Source organism: Schistocerca cancellata, chromosome 5 (assembly GCF_023864275.1).
Source record: "Schistocerca cancellata isolate TAMUIC-IGC-003103 chromosome 5, iqSchCanc2.1, whole genome shotgun sequence".
In the NCBI taxonomy this organism is placed as follows: Eukaryota; Metazoa; Arthropoda; class Insecta; order Orthoptera; family Acrididae; genus Schistocerca; species Schistocerca cancellata.
Window position 1 is genome coordinate 662035470 of NC_064630.1, and position 19807 is coordinate 662055276.

Here is a 19807-nt window from a genome sequence, read left to right on the forward strand (position 1 = left end):
TACAGCGTCAGAGAAGTTGCTGCTGTACAAGGTAACGTTGACCACGTCACTGTATGGAGAGTGCTACGGGAGAACCAGTTGTTTCCGTACCATGTACAGCGTGTGCAGGCACTGTCAGCAGCTGATTGGCCTCCACGGGTACACTTCTGCGAATGGTCCATCCAACAACGTGTCAATCCTCATTTCAGTGCAAATGTTCTCTTTACGGATGAGGCTTCATTCCAACGTGATCAAATTGTAAATTTTCACAATCAACTTGTGTGGGCTGACGAGAATCCGCACGCAATTGTGCAATCACGTCATCAACACAGATTTTCTGTGGACGTTTGGGAAGGCATTGTTGGTGATGTCTTGATTGGGCCCCATGTTCTTCCACCTACGCTCAGTGGAGCACGATATCATGATTTCATACGGGGTACTCAACCTGTGCTGCTAGAACATGTGCCTTTACAGGTACGACACAACATGTGGTTCATGCACGGTGGAGCTCCCGCGCATTTCAGTCGAAGTGGTCGTACGATTCTCAACAACAGATTCGGTGACCGATGGATTGGTAGAGGCGGACCAACTCCATGGCCTCCACGCTCTCCTGACCTCAGCCCTCTTCACTTTCATTTATGGGGGCATTTGAAAGCTCTTGTCTACGCAACCCCGGTACCAAATGTAGAGACTCTTCGTGCTCGTATTGTGGACGGCTGTGATACAATACGCCATTCTCCAGGGCTGCATCAGCGCATCAGGGATTCGATGCGACGGAGGGTGGATGCATGTATCCTCGCTAACGGAGGACATTTTGAACATTTCCTGTAACAAAGTGTTTGAAGTCACGCTGGTACGTTCTGTTGCTGTGTGTTTCCATTCCATGATTAATGTGATTTGAAGAGAAGTAATAAAATGAGCTCTAACATGGAAAGTAAGCGTTTCCGGAGACATATCCGCATAACATATTTTCTGTCTTTGTGTGTGAAGAATGTTTCCTGAAAGTTTGGCCGTACCTTTTTGTAACACCCTGTGTACTGAATGGTCTAGTGTGCCATCTGCCTTGTTTGTTATTAGTATATTCAGAAATGGGAGACAGCCCTCCTCCTCTATTTCCATAGTGAAGGCGATGTTGTCATTGATGCTGTTAAGGTGGTTTAGATACTCATCCAGTGCCTGTCTGCCATGCTCCCAAACCACAGAAGTATCCTTCACATAGCGGCAGAAGTGCTTGGGTTTTTGGCGAGCAGTTTGGGGGACCATCTCTTTAAAGAGTTCCATGTATAGATTTTCGATCCCTTGAGCAAGAGGGGATACCAGGTCCACCCCATCTGTCTACTCATAAAACTCTCGAGTGCAGGTGGTCGTTTGAACATGCTCAAGAAGTTTCACTGTTTGAGGCTTGATTCAGTAGAGCAGAGCCAAGGAATCTTACAGAGGTACTTTCGTGAAGAGCGAGGTAACGTCGAAGCTCTAGAAGGTCGTCTCTCTGTAGCCGCATGTCCTTAAGCACTCTCGCGAATTCTGCGTAGTTCTTCAAGTGATGACAAAAGTATCCCACAAAGGGTTTTAGGAACGTCGCCGGTGACAGGCCGGGAATGCTCCGACAGAGAAGCGAACGGCGCGTCCGGACCCCACCACTGCGACTTCACCCCTTACCCCGCCCGCCAGCTTACCCCTACACAGCCTCCAGGATCCATTGTGGAAACGACGCGGTTTTATAATACTGCCACGCGGCTGGAAACCCCAAAGCTTTCCGCCAACTGTACACGCCGGGAAAGTCTACATTCACATACCTGTCTGCTATTTCCTACGCTATATTCTGATGCTACGTTAGCGCCAGCCGTGTTTTAATCGACATCACTGTCGTTGCTCATCAACAGTCACGTTCTTGAATTAATCGAGAACGCTTACAACGCTTTTCAACGTGAAGCGCGTTTTCTTCAACGTAGTGTGCATAGTACGGAATTGACACATGGAACCGATGATGGGTATAAGGGGACGGATACTCCAGCTCACTTACTCTCAACAATATTGACATTGGAAACTTGTAAAGCTAATGTCATCTAGTCATAAGCAATTGAATCAATTTTACAGTTCAGTGAAGGCCGTGTATGATACATTTGAGGACGATGATTCAAACCACCATTGCTAAAACTTTTTTTGTTGCTCTTAAGCTAAATGCGTGAGACAGCGAACGAACGCAAAGCAATTTGAGCAGCTCACCTGGTAAGGCGACCTGAGCGATGCCGACGTAGATGCCGGTGGTCATGACACAGCGGTTGCGGTACTGCGCGCCGTGAAACTCCGCCAGGAACGAGAAGTTTATACACAGGGCGCCGCACGACCTGCAACACGAGGACCATGCAGCGCTGGCAGCTACGGATACAGAACTCTGTAAAAGATGGAACGCATTTTGCGCCAGGCTGAGTTGTCGTATACAAAGAAAGTCGTCTAGTCGTCTGGGAACGAAGATTCTCGTGACTGCATACTTGTTCAAAATACACTGTACGACCAAAAAATGTATGACCAAGGGATTATCCAAATGGGAAGGAAATGGATAGATGTGATGTATTTGTACAGACAAACAAATAATTACAATTTCAGAAAAATCGGATGATTTATTGAAAAAGAACAGCATCACAAATTAGGCTAGTCAAGAATGCGTTAGTCCACCTCCGGCACTTACGCAAGCATTTATTCGGCTTGGCATTGATTGGCAGAGTTGTTAAATGTCCTCCTGAGAGAGATCGAGCCAAATTCTGTCGAACTGGCGCGTTACGTCATCAAAATCCCGACCTGCTTGGGGAGCCTTGCCCATAATGTTCCAAACGTACTCAACTGGGAGAGATCCGGTGGCCTTGCTGGCCAAGGTAGGGTTCGGCAAGTGTGATAACAAGCAGCAGAAACTCTAGCCGTGTAGCCGTGTGCTGACGGGCATTCTCTTCCTGAAATGTAAGCCCAGGACGGCTTGCCATGAAGCATAACAAAACGGGGCGTAGAATATCGTCAACGTATTGTTCGGCTCTAAAGATGTCGTGGGTGACAACCAATGGAGTCCTGTTTTGAAATGAAATGGCACCCCAGACATACGGCCCGACAACCAGGAGTGATGGATTTGAGTGACGTTTCTTTTCATACCAGGACACCTTTCGTTGTCTTCTGCAGCACCCTTACAGCACAGCGGAATCTCGACGATATTCCGTGTCTCGTTTTCTTGACCCTCATGGCAAGCCATTCTGGGCTTACATTTCAGCAGCTCGCCCTCACACGGCGAGAGTTTCTACTGCTTGTCTTCAACCTTGCTAAACCCTACCTTGGCCAGCAAGTTCGTCGGATGTCTCCCCAATTGAGAACATTTGAAGGTTTATGGGCAGGGCCCTCAAACAGGCTTGGGATTTGTAGCATCTAACGTGCCAACTGGACAGATTTTGGCACGATGTCCCTCAGAACGACGTCCAACAACTTATCAATCAATGTCAAGCCGAAAGACTGCTTGCTTAGGTACTGGTGGTGGACCAACCCATTACTGACTCCCAATTTGTTATTGAAATTGTAATAATTTGTTTGTCTTTACATCTACATCACATCTATCAATTTTCCCTGTCTCCTTTGGACAATTGCTTCGTGGTGTACCTTTTTTTTGTCTTGGAAAGTATTCTCGGTTTTTTTCCATGTCAAATTGGAATGTAACCTAAGGTTTCAACGTTTAATTTCAATAGTTTTGTCAGGAACAAATGTCCGTCGTAATTTCTGCTGTGATGGCATTATCCTTCCCAGTTCTTATGTAGTATATGCTACACACTACTTTTATCTTTTTCTGGTTCCTGGAGTTAATTAACCTTGCTGTGCACGATCGTAGCATATAACTGACTCCACGTGCTTTCTGTGCATCACTTACTTTGGCTTCTGAAAGCTCCCAGTAGTTTTCATCAGCAGCATAAATAAAGTTGTTCATCACAACGCCAGTATGGCTTTCAGAAGTAAAGGTAATATCTATTTGTTTTAGTGGTTTTGTACGAGAATGCGCGTAGAGTATCCTGTAATATGATAACTTACACTGATAAGCCAAAACATTATGACCACCGCCCACCGCAACGTTGGATGCCGTATGCTTGCGTTGTAAGCACGGAACGAGGTAACAAAGGTATATAAGCGCAGAAAACAAGGACAGAGGATAACTCTAGCGAAGATATATGCTGCAAATGGAGAAATCCTTTGAGATAAGCTATTTTGACAGGGAAAATGATTATTACGCAGAGCTTGTGATCGAGCATTTCGATAATGGCGAAACTGGTCGAATGTTGACGTGCTACTGCCGTGATCATCTACGGAAAGAGGTAGAAGGGCAGCGTAATAGGTCCTCTGCTTTTTACGATTTACATAAACGACCTGGTTGATGGTATTGACAGCGGCCTGAGACTGTTTCCTGATGATGCTCTAGTCTACAGGAAAGTAGTATAACACGAAAGTTGTGAACAAATCAATGAGGATTTGCAGAAAATAAATGCGTGGTGTAATGACTGGTAGTTATCTCTCAATATTAGTAAGTGTAACCTACTGCGTATAACAAGGCGAAAATCCCGATTAATGTACGAGTACAATATAAATATCCAGTCTTTGGAAGCGGTAACGTCCGTCAAGTATCTGGGTGTGACTATTCGAAATGATCTCAAATGGAATGATCAGATTACACAAGTGTCCGCAGCTCGTGGTCGTGCGGTAGCGTTCTCGCTTCCCACGCTCGGGTTCCCGGGTTCGATTCCCGGCGGGGTCAGGGATTTTCTCTGCCTCGTGATGACTGGGTGTTGTGTGCTGTGTGCTGTCCTTAGGTTAGTTAGGTTTACGTAGTACCAAGTTCTAGGGGACTGATGACCATAGCTGTTAAGTCCCATAGTGCTCAGAGCCGTTCAGATTACACAAGTAACAGGTAAGGCGAACTCTAGATTGCGGTTTATTGGTAGAATCCTGAAGCGATGCAGTCCTTCAACAAAGAAAATAGCTTACAATATGTTAGTTCGTCCAGTCATGGAGTACTGTTCGTCTGTCTGGGACCGTCACCAGTTGGATCTGATTCAAGAGATTGAGAAGGTCCAAAGAAGAGCGGCAAGATTCGTGACTGGTACATTTAGCCATCGCGAGAGCGTTACAAAACTCATAGAAAGTTTGAAGTGGGACACACTTGCAGATAGACAGCGCGCTAAACAGAAGGGGCTGCTCACTAAATTCCGAAACCCGATCTGCAACTAGGATGTTGAGCATATATTATTACCACTAACTTTCAAATGGCGCAGTGATCACCATTCAAAGATAAGGGAAATAAGAGCTCGTATTGAGGCGTTCAGACAGTACAGTCGTTTTTCCCTCGCGCGATCCACAAATGGAACAGAGAGGGGGGGGGGACTATGACTTTGGTGTGAATTGTGCCCTCCGCCACACACCGCATGGTGGCTAGCGGAGTATATATATAGATATGTAGATGTATAATCTAGCACTAGGCGGTAGATGGTTGGACGTCCATGACTCTTCACAGAAAATAGGTTTGGGAAGCTTGTCTGCTCTGTAAAGTATCTGTGGCATCTCTGATGAAAGAGCACAATGCCAGTGCAAGCACAAATATTTCGGAGCACATCGTTCATCATACGTTGTTGAGCAAGGAGCTCCACAGCAGACCAACCCTACGTGTTCACATGTTTACCCAAAGACGTCGTCAATTATGATTACAGTGGACAGGGTAACATCGGGATTCGACCGTCGATCTACGGAAACGTGCAGGTTCTTCGGGTGAATCGTATTTTTGCTATACTAGTTCTCTGTTCGTCTCCACAAACACCGCCATTGAGGTGAACGGCGACTCTAAACGTGCAGCGCGCAACGGACGCAAGCTGGTGGGAGAAGTGTTTTACCATGGCAGACATTCTCCTGCGCTTGCAGTGAGTCTAGCATGCAGACAGGTTGGTTACAGGCCCACAACTGGTCTTCTTCTAAACAACAGAGGGCCATCACTGGCACCGAAGCAGAACCAGCTTTCATCAGGAAATACAACAGACCTCCACGCTGTCCTCCAGGGAGCTCTCGCTTGACACCACTGAAATTGCAAATGGCGGTGCTTTGGGGTCAGTGAAAAGTACGCCACAGGGCGTCTAGCTCCCAGCTGTCCTTGAAGCAACCGACTTGTTACAGTTCGCAGTGTCAACTGTGGTGACAACAGCTGCTCAAAATGCTGCTGCAGATGCCGTATGATACGCCAGAGTCATACGCCGAACAAGATGGTCCCTCCTCTCGGTAGTGTCACGTGGCCGCCCAGAGTCCGGTCTTCTTGAGACTGCACCTACTCGTGACCACCGCTGCCAGAAAAACATATACAGTGCACGGTGGCTACATTCCTGCCAAGTCTCTCTGCAGTATCGCAGAAGGAAGTTCCAACTCCTCATAGCCCTATTAGACGACCTCATTAAAACTCAGAGTGTGCTGATAATGGCTCCTTTGTCGCCCATAAAGGCATTCTTGGCAAACATCAGCTCACCACATCCACACTAACTAACGCTCACCACCGTATTTAAAGCAAACCTGGCTCGCATCCTCATAGTGCCAGTATTAGGCCCACTCTTATCGAGTGGCACGAAATTTCAATACAAACCATCTTTCAGGTGTAGAAACACGCCTACCAACTTTCGTTTACGTCGCACAACTCCTCTTTGGTGCTGCGATTTTTTTTCTGTCGTTGTATCAAGGCACCTTCTGAACACTACCACCTTTTTGTTTACAAATTGAATAGTTGCGTGGGCAAAAGCTATACTTAATCAAACATAATTTTATGTTTATTCGTGAGGCTATTGTCCGCAACCGTTGATATTTTTTTTCCCAAACCATGATTTTTAAATTGCCATTGGTGTTCTGGAGACCGCTTCGGATACAGTACGGATCGACTGACTGATATAGCTACTTCCGCACTGACCAGAGGTGTTATGTAATACAGGCACCCTGAGACCAAAACTGTCCTCAAACAGGGGTAAAGCTACTTTATCTTCTGGAGCCAGATGATTATGGACACTGCCCGCCATAAAATTGAACGTCGTCTGGTGACACAGTGGGCACGTGACGCGGTAAAGAAATTATACAGGTCGAAGAAAAAAACTGCAGCACTTGGTGATCGGTATGAGATTCCTCACCTAGATTCATGACAAAATTTTATCTAGAAAAATCAGATGGGATGCGTTTTGAAAATAAATGTATGAAAACAAGGAGCTGGCATCAGTCATATCGTGCAACGCATCGGATTGTACAGAGGAACGCGTATGGCCCCGCACTAGCACTACCGTACCAGACGTTATAGCCCACTGAATACCGGGCACGGTAGCTCAGCGATCTCGGTCAAAGGGCTGGCTGCCCTCTGTTATAGAAAGGGTTGAGAGAAGGGATCATTCCCGGCGGGGTCAGGGATTTTCTCTGCCTCGTGATGACTGGGTGTTGTGTGATGTCCTTAGGTTAGTTAGGTTTAAGCAGTTCTAGGGGACTGATGACCATAGATGTTAAGTCCCATAGTGCTCAGAGCCATTTTTTTTTAGAGAAGGGATCGACGATTAACTTGGCAGGTATCACGTGACGTTCTCCCCGACCAAATGCAACGAACAACTAACGAAGTTAAGAAGGGAAAAAATAGATTGCTGGATCATCAAACCCAGTTCACTATTAAGTTGTGGTTAGAATCCTCATCAGTGTTCCTTTTTTATTTTTTAGACGTCCGTTTCCTAGTTCTCGTCGTTTATAAGGAGGACATCATTTTGTCATATGAAAATAGCCTACCACTTACAGTGGGATCCATTAAACTACATGCATGTCTCTACTAAGCGTCCATTAGACAACCATAACTGGTCCTGTTAGGTTCATGTAAGGCGGCTTCCTGATGGACGAACAATGAATACGTCACTATGCATTTGGTGGTGGGTGCTACTGCTGTTGCTCGTGCGTATGCGCACGGTACCCTCAAAGATGCCATCCCGATCAGAAAGTTTTTTGTCCCCTGGAGCAACGCCATCGGGAAACCGGTAATCTTCGTCCACAGTAATGGACAGAGGTCGTCCAAGGACTACACGTACCCATAAACAGAGGCCGTTATTGTTGAAGCCGTCTCCAATCACCTTAGCGAACCACCTTAGTGATACTGAAAGGCAGACTCGAAGACTGATTGTTGAAGTGTAGCACGATGAAGAACTGCATCTATGTCATTACACGTTAACTCAATACGAGTGGCCAGAAGAGTACAGTTATATGACTGCCTTTTGCAACAAGTGGAAGATTTTATTAATAACGTGATATGGACTGACGAATATAGCCGGACAAGTTGGATGCTCCCCTTTAACGAAGTTTCTTTCCAATACTTTGCCTGACGCGTTAGAAAACGTTCCACTTTGTGTTCGGCACTGTTACGGTCGCGCTTTGGAATGAATGTGCGTAACTATTTAAACGAAGCGTTTCCAGGGAAATGGATTGGTCGTGGAGGTCCGATGTTCTGGCCTCCATGTTCCCCGCACCTTAATCCACTAGATTTTTATTTGTGGGGACTTATAAATGAACAAGTCTATAGCACTCATGCACGCACACGGCTAATAGGTCGAGTGCAAGCCATTTCTTCCGTGATGGATGCAGATGTCTTGCGTAAGGTCCAGCAGAGCACGATCCAGCGAGTGGTCGCCTTGAATCGACTCTGCGGAAATAAGCCTGGACGTCAAACGTACAGAATGAACTTGTTGTGCGTAGCGTACTGAGCAATCTACTGTAGCCTACCTATTGGGCTATTTTGTACGTCACTGGATACAGACGATGTTACTGAATCCACTATAATTGTCTATTGGCATAATTTGTGTCATGGACGAAACGAAGTGATAGTTTACGTCTTTAAGAAGTTAACATTATGTCTTAATGTTTAAACAGTGGTAACAGTAACAGAAAAAAATACACGAGATATCTCATTGTGGATGTCTGAATTGGATACAGTTCAAACAAAATGTTTGGCGCGAACGCGACTCGGACATCGGTGAGTTTGGATATCGTTCTCTACGGGACTAAGCTAGATGGACATCTCCGACACAGCGCAGAGTTCAGGCTGCCTGTTCTTTGCCACTCTGCACACAGTTACAGTGTTGCTAGAGCCTTGTTTTTTAAATCGCATTTCTGTTAAACCTCTTGATGGGACAAGGTTTTACTAGACACACTTTTGTCATGAAGTGGGATGAGGAATCGCATGTCGATCGCCAAGTGCAGCATTTTTTCTTCACCCTGTGCAAGTGTAGCAGAGACCAAAGGGTAATACTTCTAACGCAGTCTGGAACCGCGAGACCGCTACGGTCGCAGGTTCGAATCCTGCCTCGGGCATGGATGTGTGTGATGTCCTTAGGCTAGTTAGGTTTAACTAGTTCTAAGTCCTAGGGGACTAATGACTTCAGAAGTTGAGTCCCATAGTGCTCACAGCCATTTTTTTAATACTTCTAGCGACAATTCGGGCAGGAAACTACGAAATCTGCTGACTTAAGGGGCTCCGGAAAGGCTCAAAATCATGAAAAGTTCAATTTTTACTTTTTTGCGTTTTCTGAATCTGAAGACTATTACCTTTTAATAGATATATAATTTATTCAATTCCGAAGACTACAACTATTTTTAAATTTTTTTTGAAATGTGTTCTACATGGGCGTGACCCACTGTGGCGCTGTTAAACTGCTGTCAAATGGTGTTATTATTAACGTCCGTGTTCATCAGGTACATTTTAGTGATGTCAGATAAAGTATGTGTTGTGGCTAACCTGTGATGGTTCAATATATATCGCTGGTGTGATTGTCGATTGTTTCATGTTTATTTACTCTGTCGTTATCTCGAAAATATTCGTAATTAATTCTGTAATTGACAAAATACAGAACTATTATGGAATGGCTATTAGGCAAAATACACAAAGTGTCGACGAAATGAAGAAGGCTGTTTGGGCTCTTTGTTTTTCATACTTCTTCAACCGATGAAAATCCCCAACATAGCTTGTGTCCCAAAGAAGAAGACAGTTGGTGTAAATATAACAAAGGATTGCTAACTGGTGAAGTGTACACTCATAAGCATAGTCTGCCTCATGCAATAATGGAGGTGATAAAACCTATTTTCAGAGACTTAGCAGCACCTGAACTGTTGAAAAAGTGTATTCACGGAAAAACTCAAAACCCCAATGAAAGTGTAAATAGTGTTATATGGTCGAGAATCCCCAATACTGTATTTGTTGGAATAGAAACACTTCACTTTGGTGTGTATGATGCTGTTGCGACTTTCAATGATGGCAACATTGTAAGGTGCAAGGTATTTAGAAATATGGGAATGAAGATAGGTTCTAACATGGTACGAGCGATGCTTGCTTTAGACAAGGAATGCCTTCGGGCTGCAGACAGGGCTGTAAAGAGTCTAGAAATACAAGCAAGAGTAAAAAGGAGGAGGAACAAGAGGAAGCTGGAGGAGGAGTTTGCAGAGGATGAAGATAATCCATCCTATGGACCTGGAATGCACTAAAAAGTTAATCCAATCTTTGTCGCTCGATTCCCAAAACTTTTATTTTGTCATACTAATTACATGTTTTCTAAGGATCTTCCATATAAATAAAAAATTGCAAAAAAATGTTGTGAATTTTCATTACAATTGAAAAAAAATCATCTTTAATAACTGAACTAAAATTTTGTAAAATCCCTGTGTTAAGTTGTAGCCCATATTCCAATAAATAATCTGTAAAAAGTTCAACTTCCTACCTCAAATACTTTGTGAGGAAAGATGTAATTTATAAGCGTTATTTCAACATTGCAAGTATAGGGCGTTCCGGAGCCCCTTAAGCGACTTTGCGAGAAGGCCAATTTTTACGGCCTAGCGTCTGGGAACGGCGTAGTTTCTCGGCTGTTGGCATGCTCCTGCCGTGAGCATCCATTGAAACTGATTGATGGATAGTTAATAGCGACGAGGTTTTCGACGTCGACTCGTCGTCACAGAACGTGGAGAACGGAGGTTTGGCAGCTCAGTAAAGCAGGACAGGCTGCGGCCTGTGGCGTATCTGACGACACAGAGGACAGTGCTGGTGCAAGCACAAATGTTTCGCACCACACCGTCCAGCACGTATTGTTGAACATAGGACTCTGCAGCAGAGCACCCCTACGTGCCCCTTGCTGACCCTACGACATCGTCAATTACGATTGTAGTTAATACGTGATCACCGAGATTGGACAGTGAACCACGGGAAATTCGTCGCCGGGGCGGATGACTCACCTTTCATGCTACACCTGATCGACTGTCGTGTACGGATAGACGTCAGGCAAGAGAATGACTGCTCAAAACACGCACCACGGCAGGGACGCAGGTCGGTGGGACAGTGGTACGCTGTGGCAGACATTCACCTGGACTTTCATGGGACCTGTAGTAGTAATCAAAGGGGCCAGGACAGCTGTGAACTGTGTGAAAATTATCGTGGACCACCTGCATTGCTCTACGCTTGATGTCGTCACCGATAGCATCTTCCAGCAAGACAACTGTCCGTTATACAAGTTCAGAATGTGCTACACTGGGCTGAGTGCTCGATTGTGAACTAAAAAGATGCATTTCATGGACATTGCGTCAACAAAACAGCTAAAGCAACTTAAAAGTCTCCATTTACTGTGAATCCAATTTATTTATAAGAATTTTTTTTAGGAAAAAAGCAGTTTTAAAATTACTAAATAGTCATTATGTACTTTTTTTGGCTGTGGCTGTGCTAATTACAAAATAGTATGTGAAAATTATTGTAGTGTGCAACCCTTGAAACAAAATATAACATCACCCCTTACACTGGTTTCATCAGGGATCCTTATTCTCCTTAAACCTGACAAACGTTGCAATAAGTTTACCGCTATCAAGAGATAGCTGTTTGAACCTCTACTATGTATAGACTGAAATGCATCATTTCATCTCCCTCTCCCCATCATCCAGTTTGGCTTCAACACTGCTGATCAACCCCTAAACTCAGTCTACATTCAGCAAGACAAACTAGCGTCGAACTGGCCTCTTTCGATGATTCATCGTTGAAGTTCCACTACTATAAAGTTAACTACACCTACCAAACTATTTATATTCTGTCCATCCTACAAAGAACCCTGTTCACTACATAATTTTCAAATCAAATCGGCGTGTCCCAATGGCTCATTCTTTCAGCACTCCTTAATTTTGTCCATTAATCTAACGTTCCATAACCAACCCCTCCCATTATCTATTCCAATTGGGTGACGCTATCTTCATTGTCATTCATCTCACACTTCTAACCTTGCAACGATTGCTTCAATTATAGGAGGAACGTTCAATAAGTAATGCAACATTTTTTTCTGAGCCTATTTCGGTTAAAAAACGGGAATTCGTTGTGGAACGTAGTGGACTGTTCCAGATTCACCACCTACAGTGTAAAGCCGTTCCGGTAGGTGGCGGCGTTGTACATAGCTTTCAAACTAGAGTACGATCCAAGCAGAGAGCTGTCATTGAGATACTTTCGGCGAAAAACCAGGGCATGGTAGAATGTCTACGACGACCTGGCAGTGAACAAAAGCACGACGAGTCGTTGGATGAGGCCTCTGTCATTATTACAATAAGATCTTACAAACCAGTCCGATCTCCCACATGCCGACCGGGCGCACACAGCTGTGACTCCTGCAACGTTGGAACGTACGGACACTCTCGTTCGATGCGATGGGAACGAACATCTTCTTCTCCATGACAACACAAAGCCTCACACAAATTTGCGCACGCGAGAGGAGCTCACAAAACTTCGCTGGACTGTTCTTCCTCACCCATCCTACAACCTGGATGTCGCACCTTCCGACTTCCATGTCTTCGGAGCAATGGATGATGCACTCTGCGGGAAGCAGGGGGCTTAGCTCCGACGTCGGCCAGTAAGAGTGCTACCATATGAGCTTACAGACCCTACCAGTAAGGTGGCGTAAGGTGCTCGATTTGAACTGACGTCAGCTGAAAAATTGGGTTTTGTAGCCAAAAGAGCGGGAATAAAAATGCATAGTGGAAGCCTGAATTAATCGAACTAGCTTTCAGAAAAAAAGTATTGCATTAGTTATTGATCGCCCCTCATACGCAACACCGAAGTAATAACTACAGGAAGAAAAACTTCCCACTCAGGAAACTCCACGCAACAAACCACATCCAGAAAAGCTCTGCAGGCGACATCGCCCATACGTCTAGTACGAGGTACTTTCATTTCGACGATGGTAGAGTTCTAGCTACCGCTATCAGATCGACACACAACACTGTAACCATTTATTTTTGCGCGCCCGGTTAGCCGTGCTGTCTAACGCACTGTTTTCCGGGCGGGAAGGCGTGCCGGTCCCCAGCATGAATCCGCCCGGCGGATTAGTGTAAATGTTCGGCGTGCTTGCCAGTCTGTGGATGGTTTTTAAGGCGGTTTTCCATCTTCCTCGGTGAATGCGGGCTGGTTCCCCTTATTTCGCCTCAGTAACACTATGTCGACGATTACTGCGCAAACACTTTCTCCACGTACGAGTACACCATAATTACTGTACCAAGCAACCATTAGGGTTACACTCGTCTGGTGTGAGACATTCTCGGGGGGAGCCCACTGGGGGCCGAACCGCACAATAACACTGGGTTCGGTGTGCGGCGGCGGTGGGGTGAGTGGACTGCTGTAGCCTGTTGTGGGGTTGTGAACCACTGAGGGCTACGGCGGAGACAAAGCCTCTCCGTCGTTTCTAGGTCCGCAGTTCATACAATACAATCATTTATTTGCAAATGCCTAACTGTTCCTCGAAGGTCACTGCAGAACAAGTCTAAAAATTTTATTTCCTTTTTTTCCATTGTACTGTGAGTTTCATCTCAGCCTTCATATGTCACGAACACTTGTGAGGTATTTAAAATTAGTAAAAAACAATCTCAACTATAGAGTTGTTTAAAATGTGACCTGTATCGGCCTCCAGTACTACGCCATCTTCTGATAATGTGACTGGGATCAGCACAGCTGTTCCAAGCGTCATCATCGTCAGCCGGATGGTGCATTATCTGCAGATGGCGTATTACTGGAGGCCGAATCCGTTCATATTTTTAATAAATGATTCTGCGATTGGGACTGTTTTATACTAATTTACTAAACTGACACATCACTGTACCCCAATAAAGTTATCTAAAATTACTGTGTTATTTCTGAACTACGCACAGAACGCTGAACTGTGGCACTCACATGCAGCCGTTGAGGTATCTGAGCAGCAGCATCAGCCAGAGCGAGGTGGAGAAGGCGGAGCAGAGGGCGATGGTGCCGTCCAGCAGCAGGCTGATGACGAGCAGGCGGTGCCGGCCCAGCGTGTCCGATAGGAAGCCCCACACGAACGAGCCGCTGATCAGGCCTGCGCACACGTCCGAAAAGCACCACAGCTACAGCCGCCATAGCCAGGACAAGCGCTGCTGGGATGGTCAAGCAGTCAGTCTGGATGAATTCCACTGTTTAGAGTATTTTTATGTTTGGAGATAAACATAAACAGTGTCTGTGGCTCGACCCCGCACAAATACGTGGTTGGCGTCATGGTTGACATCAGTGGCGCCTTCGACAACCTGTGGTGGCCTTCGCTCTTCTCCTTCTTGCAGGAGAAAGAGTGTCCAGGGCCGCTATACGGTTGCCTGAGCAGCTATTGCGAGGATCGGGAGGTCTGGCTATCATCCTCTAGCGAAAGAGTTGGAAAGACAATTACCAAAGGATGTCCCCAAGGTTCCGTCTTAGGACCCCTCTTCTGGGACATCCATATGGAGCCTTTGTTAGTTTACAACAGAGTGAAGAGGTACTAGAGGTGATAGCCTATGCGGATGACCTCCTTCTGTTGGTTGGCGGCCGCAGCCGCGAAGACATTGAACCGAAAATAGAGACAGCATTAGACAAACTCCAACAGTGGTGCCACACGACTAAAATGACGATATCGCCCAGCAAATCTACTTACCTCCTGCTAAAAGGACATCTCATTAGAAATCCGACTGTCAGAATAGACGGTTCACCAGTTCTCAGACGACGTGAGACACGCTACCTAGGAGTCATCATTGATGAGAGGTGGAGTTTCGGAAAACACATTGATACCGTCACCCAGAGAGCCCTTCAGATACTAAACAACCTCATCTCAATAGGCCATAAAAGATTCCATCTTCCTCCACACCTAATTAGACTTCATCACAACAGTATCCTAACCTCAGTTGCGGGCTACGGCTCGGGAGTCTGGGCGCACAGGCTCACGAGGGTGGTGCCCGCCATGGCAGTGAGAAGGGTCCAGAGAAGCATGGTACTAAGAGCTGTGGGTGCCTATAGAACATCTCCAGGGGGGGCCCTATTAGTCATAATGGGGCTCTGCCCTCTGGACATAAAGATAAGGGAACAGGCGGCCTGGTGTTGGGCCAAAAAGGGTAATTACGAGAAGATTGTAGATGTTATGGGTATTAGGGTGGGGGATAAAAGAGAAATAAGGAAAAGAGGGGAGGAGCTCTGGCAGGAGACTTGGGAGGTAGAAGAGGCTGGACGACGAACCTTGCAGTTTCTACCTGATGTGAGGGAACGCCTGGGAATGAAGTACTTCTCACTGGCCATGGACCCTACCCGACGTACTTATGTCGATTTGGGAAAAGGGCGACACCAGCGTGTGACTGTGGCGATCCGGAGGGTACACCCGAGCATGTTGTTTACGAATGTCACCTCTTCAATGATATCGCAAACACACTACGAGACAGACTTCCCAACCATGACACGTATCAGCTGCTCAGACGAGAGGAAACTTTTCAGACCCTAAACACCTTGGCAAACGAGGTATCTCGAAAAGTTCTAATTGAATATTTAAGAGAGATACACTAAATAACAAGGACAATAATCACCGATTGCGACCAAGAGCCCTATTCCCATGCCGCCTGTGCGTGGACTGGCCGACTTCATCCGAGTTGGAATCCGCCATGTGCAGGACTAGGGGGAGTAGGGATCAGCCACCGATTATGACACACAACAGACATGACGTAGGATAAGTTAGTTTGTAGGACTTAGTTATAGGAAATTAGGATAGGTACTGCAGCGAATTATAACGTCGAGGCCTGCCCAGTGCCAGGGGCATGCTCTTCGGGATTAGCTCGAAGAACAAGGCATATTATAGTAGGTTTATATTCTTACTGGCACACATGTGACGCTGCAGAATATATATAAATTCAATTAGTTATAGGAATTAGGTATAAACAGTAGATGTAGATATTAAATGCCCATTGTTGTTAATAGCTGTAGCTCACTATAAAACTAAAAACTAGCTGCACAATTTAATATAAATGCATAACTGTTAGGACCCACTAATGAGCTAAGGAAGTGGGTTAACTTGTATAATTATAATGGTTATCTTAAATAAAGAATTTTTTTTAAAAAAAAACATAAACAGTGTACTGAACGAACTCGCGTGGCTCATTTTACACGGTCCAGTCACAGTAATTTGACCACCGGCTACGTTCGACGTCAACCACTCACAGATGGCAGGTGGCAGTACTAGCAGTGGAGGGGGGGGGGGTATGCAAAGTGTATAGCGGTGACGCGGAAAGCACCGCAGTCGTTGTCGTAATGCGAAAAGGGAACGATTTATCTGACATCCAAAAGGGCACGATCATTGGCTTTCGGGGCAAGGTTGGAAGCATTATGAAAATGGCTAAGTCTGTAAAGCGTCCGCGTGCCAACGCGGTTAAAGCACACCTCGGATGGTAAAATAGCGCTATCCTACATTGGCGCCGAGGCAATTGTGCTGCATCACAGGCCGTACATGAGACGGCTGTGGAGGTGTGAACAGGCGAATAGACGTGCAACTGTTGAGCAGCTGACCGTCCACACGAACCAAGGGCATACCAATAGTCGTTCAGCAAATGCTGCGTATGAGCCTCCGCAGTAGGTGCCAGATTCACGCAACCATGCTCACTGCTGATTATCTGCGAGGAAGGCTGGAATTTGTACGCCACTACCACAACTGGACGCCCACTTTGCAGATGAATCAACTTAATGCACCATCGGCAGATGGCCGTTGGCGTCTGTGGGGTGAAAAGTCTGAAATCAATCATCCTGCAACAATCGTCAGTAGAGTCCAGGTCGGAGGGCATTTCCCAGGTGATCTCACTACTCTAGAACGCACAATGGATCAACACAAAGCCGGCCGTGGTGGCCGAGCGGTTCTAGGCGCTACAGTCTGGAACAGCGCGACCGCAACGGTTGCAGGTTCGAATCCTGCCTCGGGCATGGATGTGTGTGATGTCCTTAGGTTAGTTAGGCTTAAGTAGTTCTAAGTTCTAGGGGACTGATGACCTCAGAAGTTAAGTCCCATAGTGCTCAGAGCCATTTGGATCAACACAAGTACACTCCTGGAAATTGAAATAAGAACACCGTGAATTCATTGTCCCAGGAAGGGGAAACTTTATTGACACATTCCTGGGGTCAGATACATCACATGATCACACTGACAGAACCACAGGCACATAGACACAGGCAACAGAGCATGCACAATGTCGGCACTAGTACAGTGTATATCCACCTTTCGCAGCAATGCAGGCTGCTATTCTCCCATGGAGACGATCGTAGAGATGCTGGATGGAACGGCTTGCCATGCCATTTCCACCTGGCGCCTCAGTTGGACCAGCGTTCGTGCTGGACGTGCAGACCACGTGAGACGACGCTTCATCCAGTCCCAAACATGCTCAATGGGGGACAGATCCGGAGATCTTGCTGGCCAGGGTAGTTGACTTACACCTTCTAGAGCACGTTGGGTGGCACGGGATACATGCGGACGTGCATTGTCCTGTTGGAACAGGACATTGCCGGTCTAGGAATGGTAGAACGATGGGTTCGATGACGGTTTGGATGTACCGTGCACTGTTCAGTGTCCCCTCGACGATCACCAGTGGTGTACGGCCAGTGTAGGAGATCGCTCCCCACACCATGATGCCGGGTGTTGGCCCTGTGTGCCTCGGTCGTATGCAGTCCTGATTGTGGCGCTCACCTGCACGGCGCCAAACACGCATACGACCATCATTGGCACCAAGGCAGAAGCGACTCTCATCGCTGAAGACGACACGTATCCATTCGTCCCTCCATTCACGCCTGTCGCGACACCACTGGAGGCGGGCTGCACGATGTTGGGGCGTGCGCGGAAGACGGCCTAACGGTGTGCGGGATCGTAGCCCAGCTTCATGGAGACGGTTGCGAATGGTCCTCGCCGATACCCCAGGAGCAACAGTGTCCCTAATTTGCTGGGAAGTGGCGGTGCGGTCCCCTACGGCACTGCGTAGGATCCTACGGTCTTGGCGTGCATCCGTGCGTCGCTGCGGTCCGGTCCCAGGTCGACGGGCACGTGCACCTTCCGCCGACCACTGGCGACAACATCGATGTACTGTGGAGACCTCACGCCCCACGTGTTGAGCAATTCGGCGGTACGTCCACCCGGCCTCCCGCATGCCCACTATACGCCCTCGCTCAAAGTCCGTCAACTGCACATACGGTTCACGTCCACGCTGTCGCGGCATGCTACCAGTGTTAAAGACTGCGATGGAGCTCCGTATGCCACGGCAAACTGGCTGACACTGACGGCGGCGGTGCACAAGTGCTGCGCAGCTAGCGCCATTCGACGGCCAACACCGCGGTTCCTGGTGTGTCCGCTGTGCCGTGCGTGTGATCATTGCTTGTACAGCCCTCTCGCAGTGTCCGGAGCAAGTATGGTGGGTCTGACACACCGGTGTCAATGTGTTCTTTTTTCCATTTCCAGGAGTGTATGTGTCCATCCTTGGGAACCATGTACACCACTAAGTACAGCCTAGCAATGGCACACTGCAGCAAGCCACATAGCTCGCAGTGCACATGCGTGGTTCGAAGAGCACCAGTATGAGTATACTGCACTGCTCTGGACACCAAACTTCCCGGGATTTAAACCCAATCGAGAGTCTATGGGACCACCTCGCTCGAGCTTTTCGCACGATGGATCCTCGACTCGGAAACCTAGTGCACCTGGCCACAGCACTGGAGCTGGAATGGCTCCACCTCCCTGTCAGTACCTTCCAGAACCTCATCGACTCTTTCTGCACTTCTCACATCACTCCGCACTGCAAAAGGTGCCCATTTAGAGTTTTGAGAGGTGGCCACATTAATGTAACTGAAGAATGTGTATTTCTGCGAGGTATACGCAAACACTGAGCGTAGTGAATAACATATGAGAGCACAGTGTTGTGTATGAGGTGGAACTATGGGCCTCATGGGAAAAGGGTGACCCGGCTGAGTCACGCAATTTGACTCTTAGCCTGATCAAGAGGTGTGGCCATTAATTGCACGCGATGATCACGTAGGCTGACGTGAGGATCAATTAACTATACTTGACGGGATGCATCTGGAACATTTTAGGTGATTCGAAAGTTAGTAGACAAGAATACAATTAAATATTTTGCTTTAATTCAGCATCAGCGGTGAACGTCGATCTTGACTTTGTACAATAACATTTGCAAGTGCAGTTATAGACTGAACTGAGAATACTTCTTTACAATTCTGATTGCTTCACACATATAGATCAATTGTCAATGCATAAACGGTATGTGGCGCCTGACTAGGTCGTAGCTACTGACTTAGCTGAAGGCTATGCTAACTAGCGTCTCTGCAAATGAGATCTCTGAAGCTATAATGAGTGGACCATTCCTATTAAAGTCGGCTGTAGAACTGGGCAGTGCGCTAGCTTGTATCTTAAGACCAGCCGAATGGCGGCGCTCGGTCTGCTAGCGTCGATAGTGGCGACTCGCGGCT

The 19807-nt window shown here is 46.8% G+C and overlaps 1 protein-coding gene across 1 annotated transcript in view; it reads right to left on the bottom strand.

Moving 5' to 3' along the window:
- Positions 1-19807, bottom strand: part of LOC126188083 (synaptic vesicle glycoprotein 2A-like) — a 215017-nt gene that overhangs the window by 92435 nt on the left and 102775 nt on the right. The window contains exons 4-5 of the mRNA XM_049929538.1: positions 14222-14384; positions 2206-2327 (exon numbers count right to left, since the gene is read on the bottom strand). Coding sequence (XP_049785495.1) covers positions 2206-2327; positions 14222-14384 — 285 coding nt within the window. The remainder of the gene's footprint in view (positions 1-2205; positions 2328-14221; positions 14385-19807) is intronic.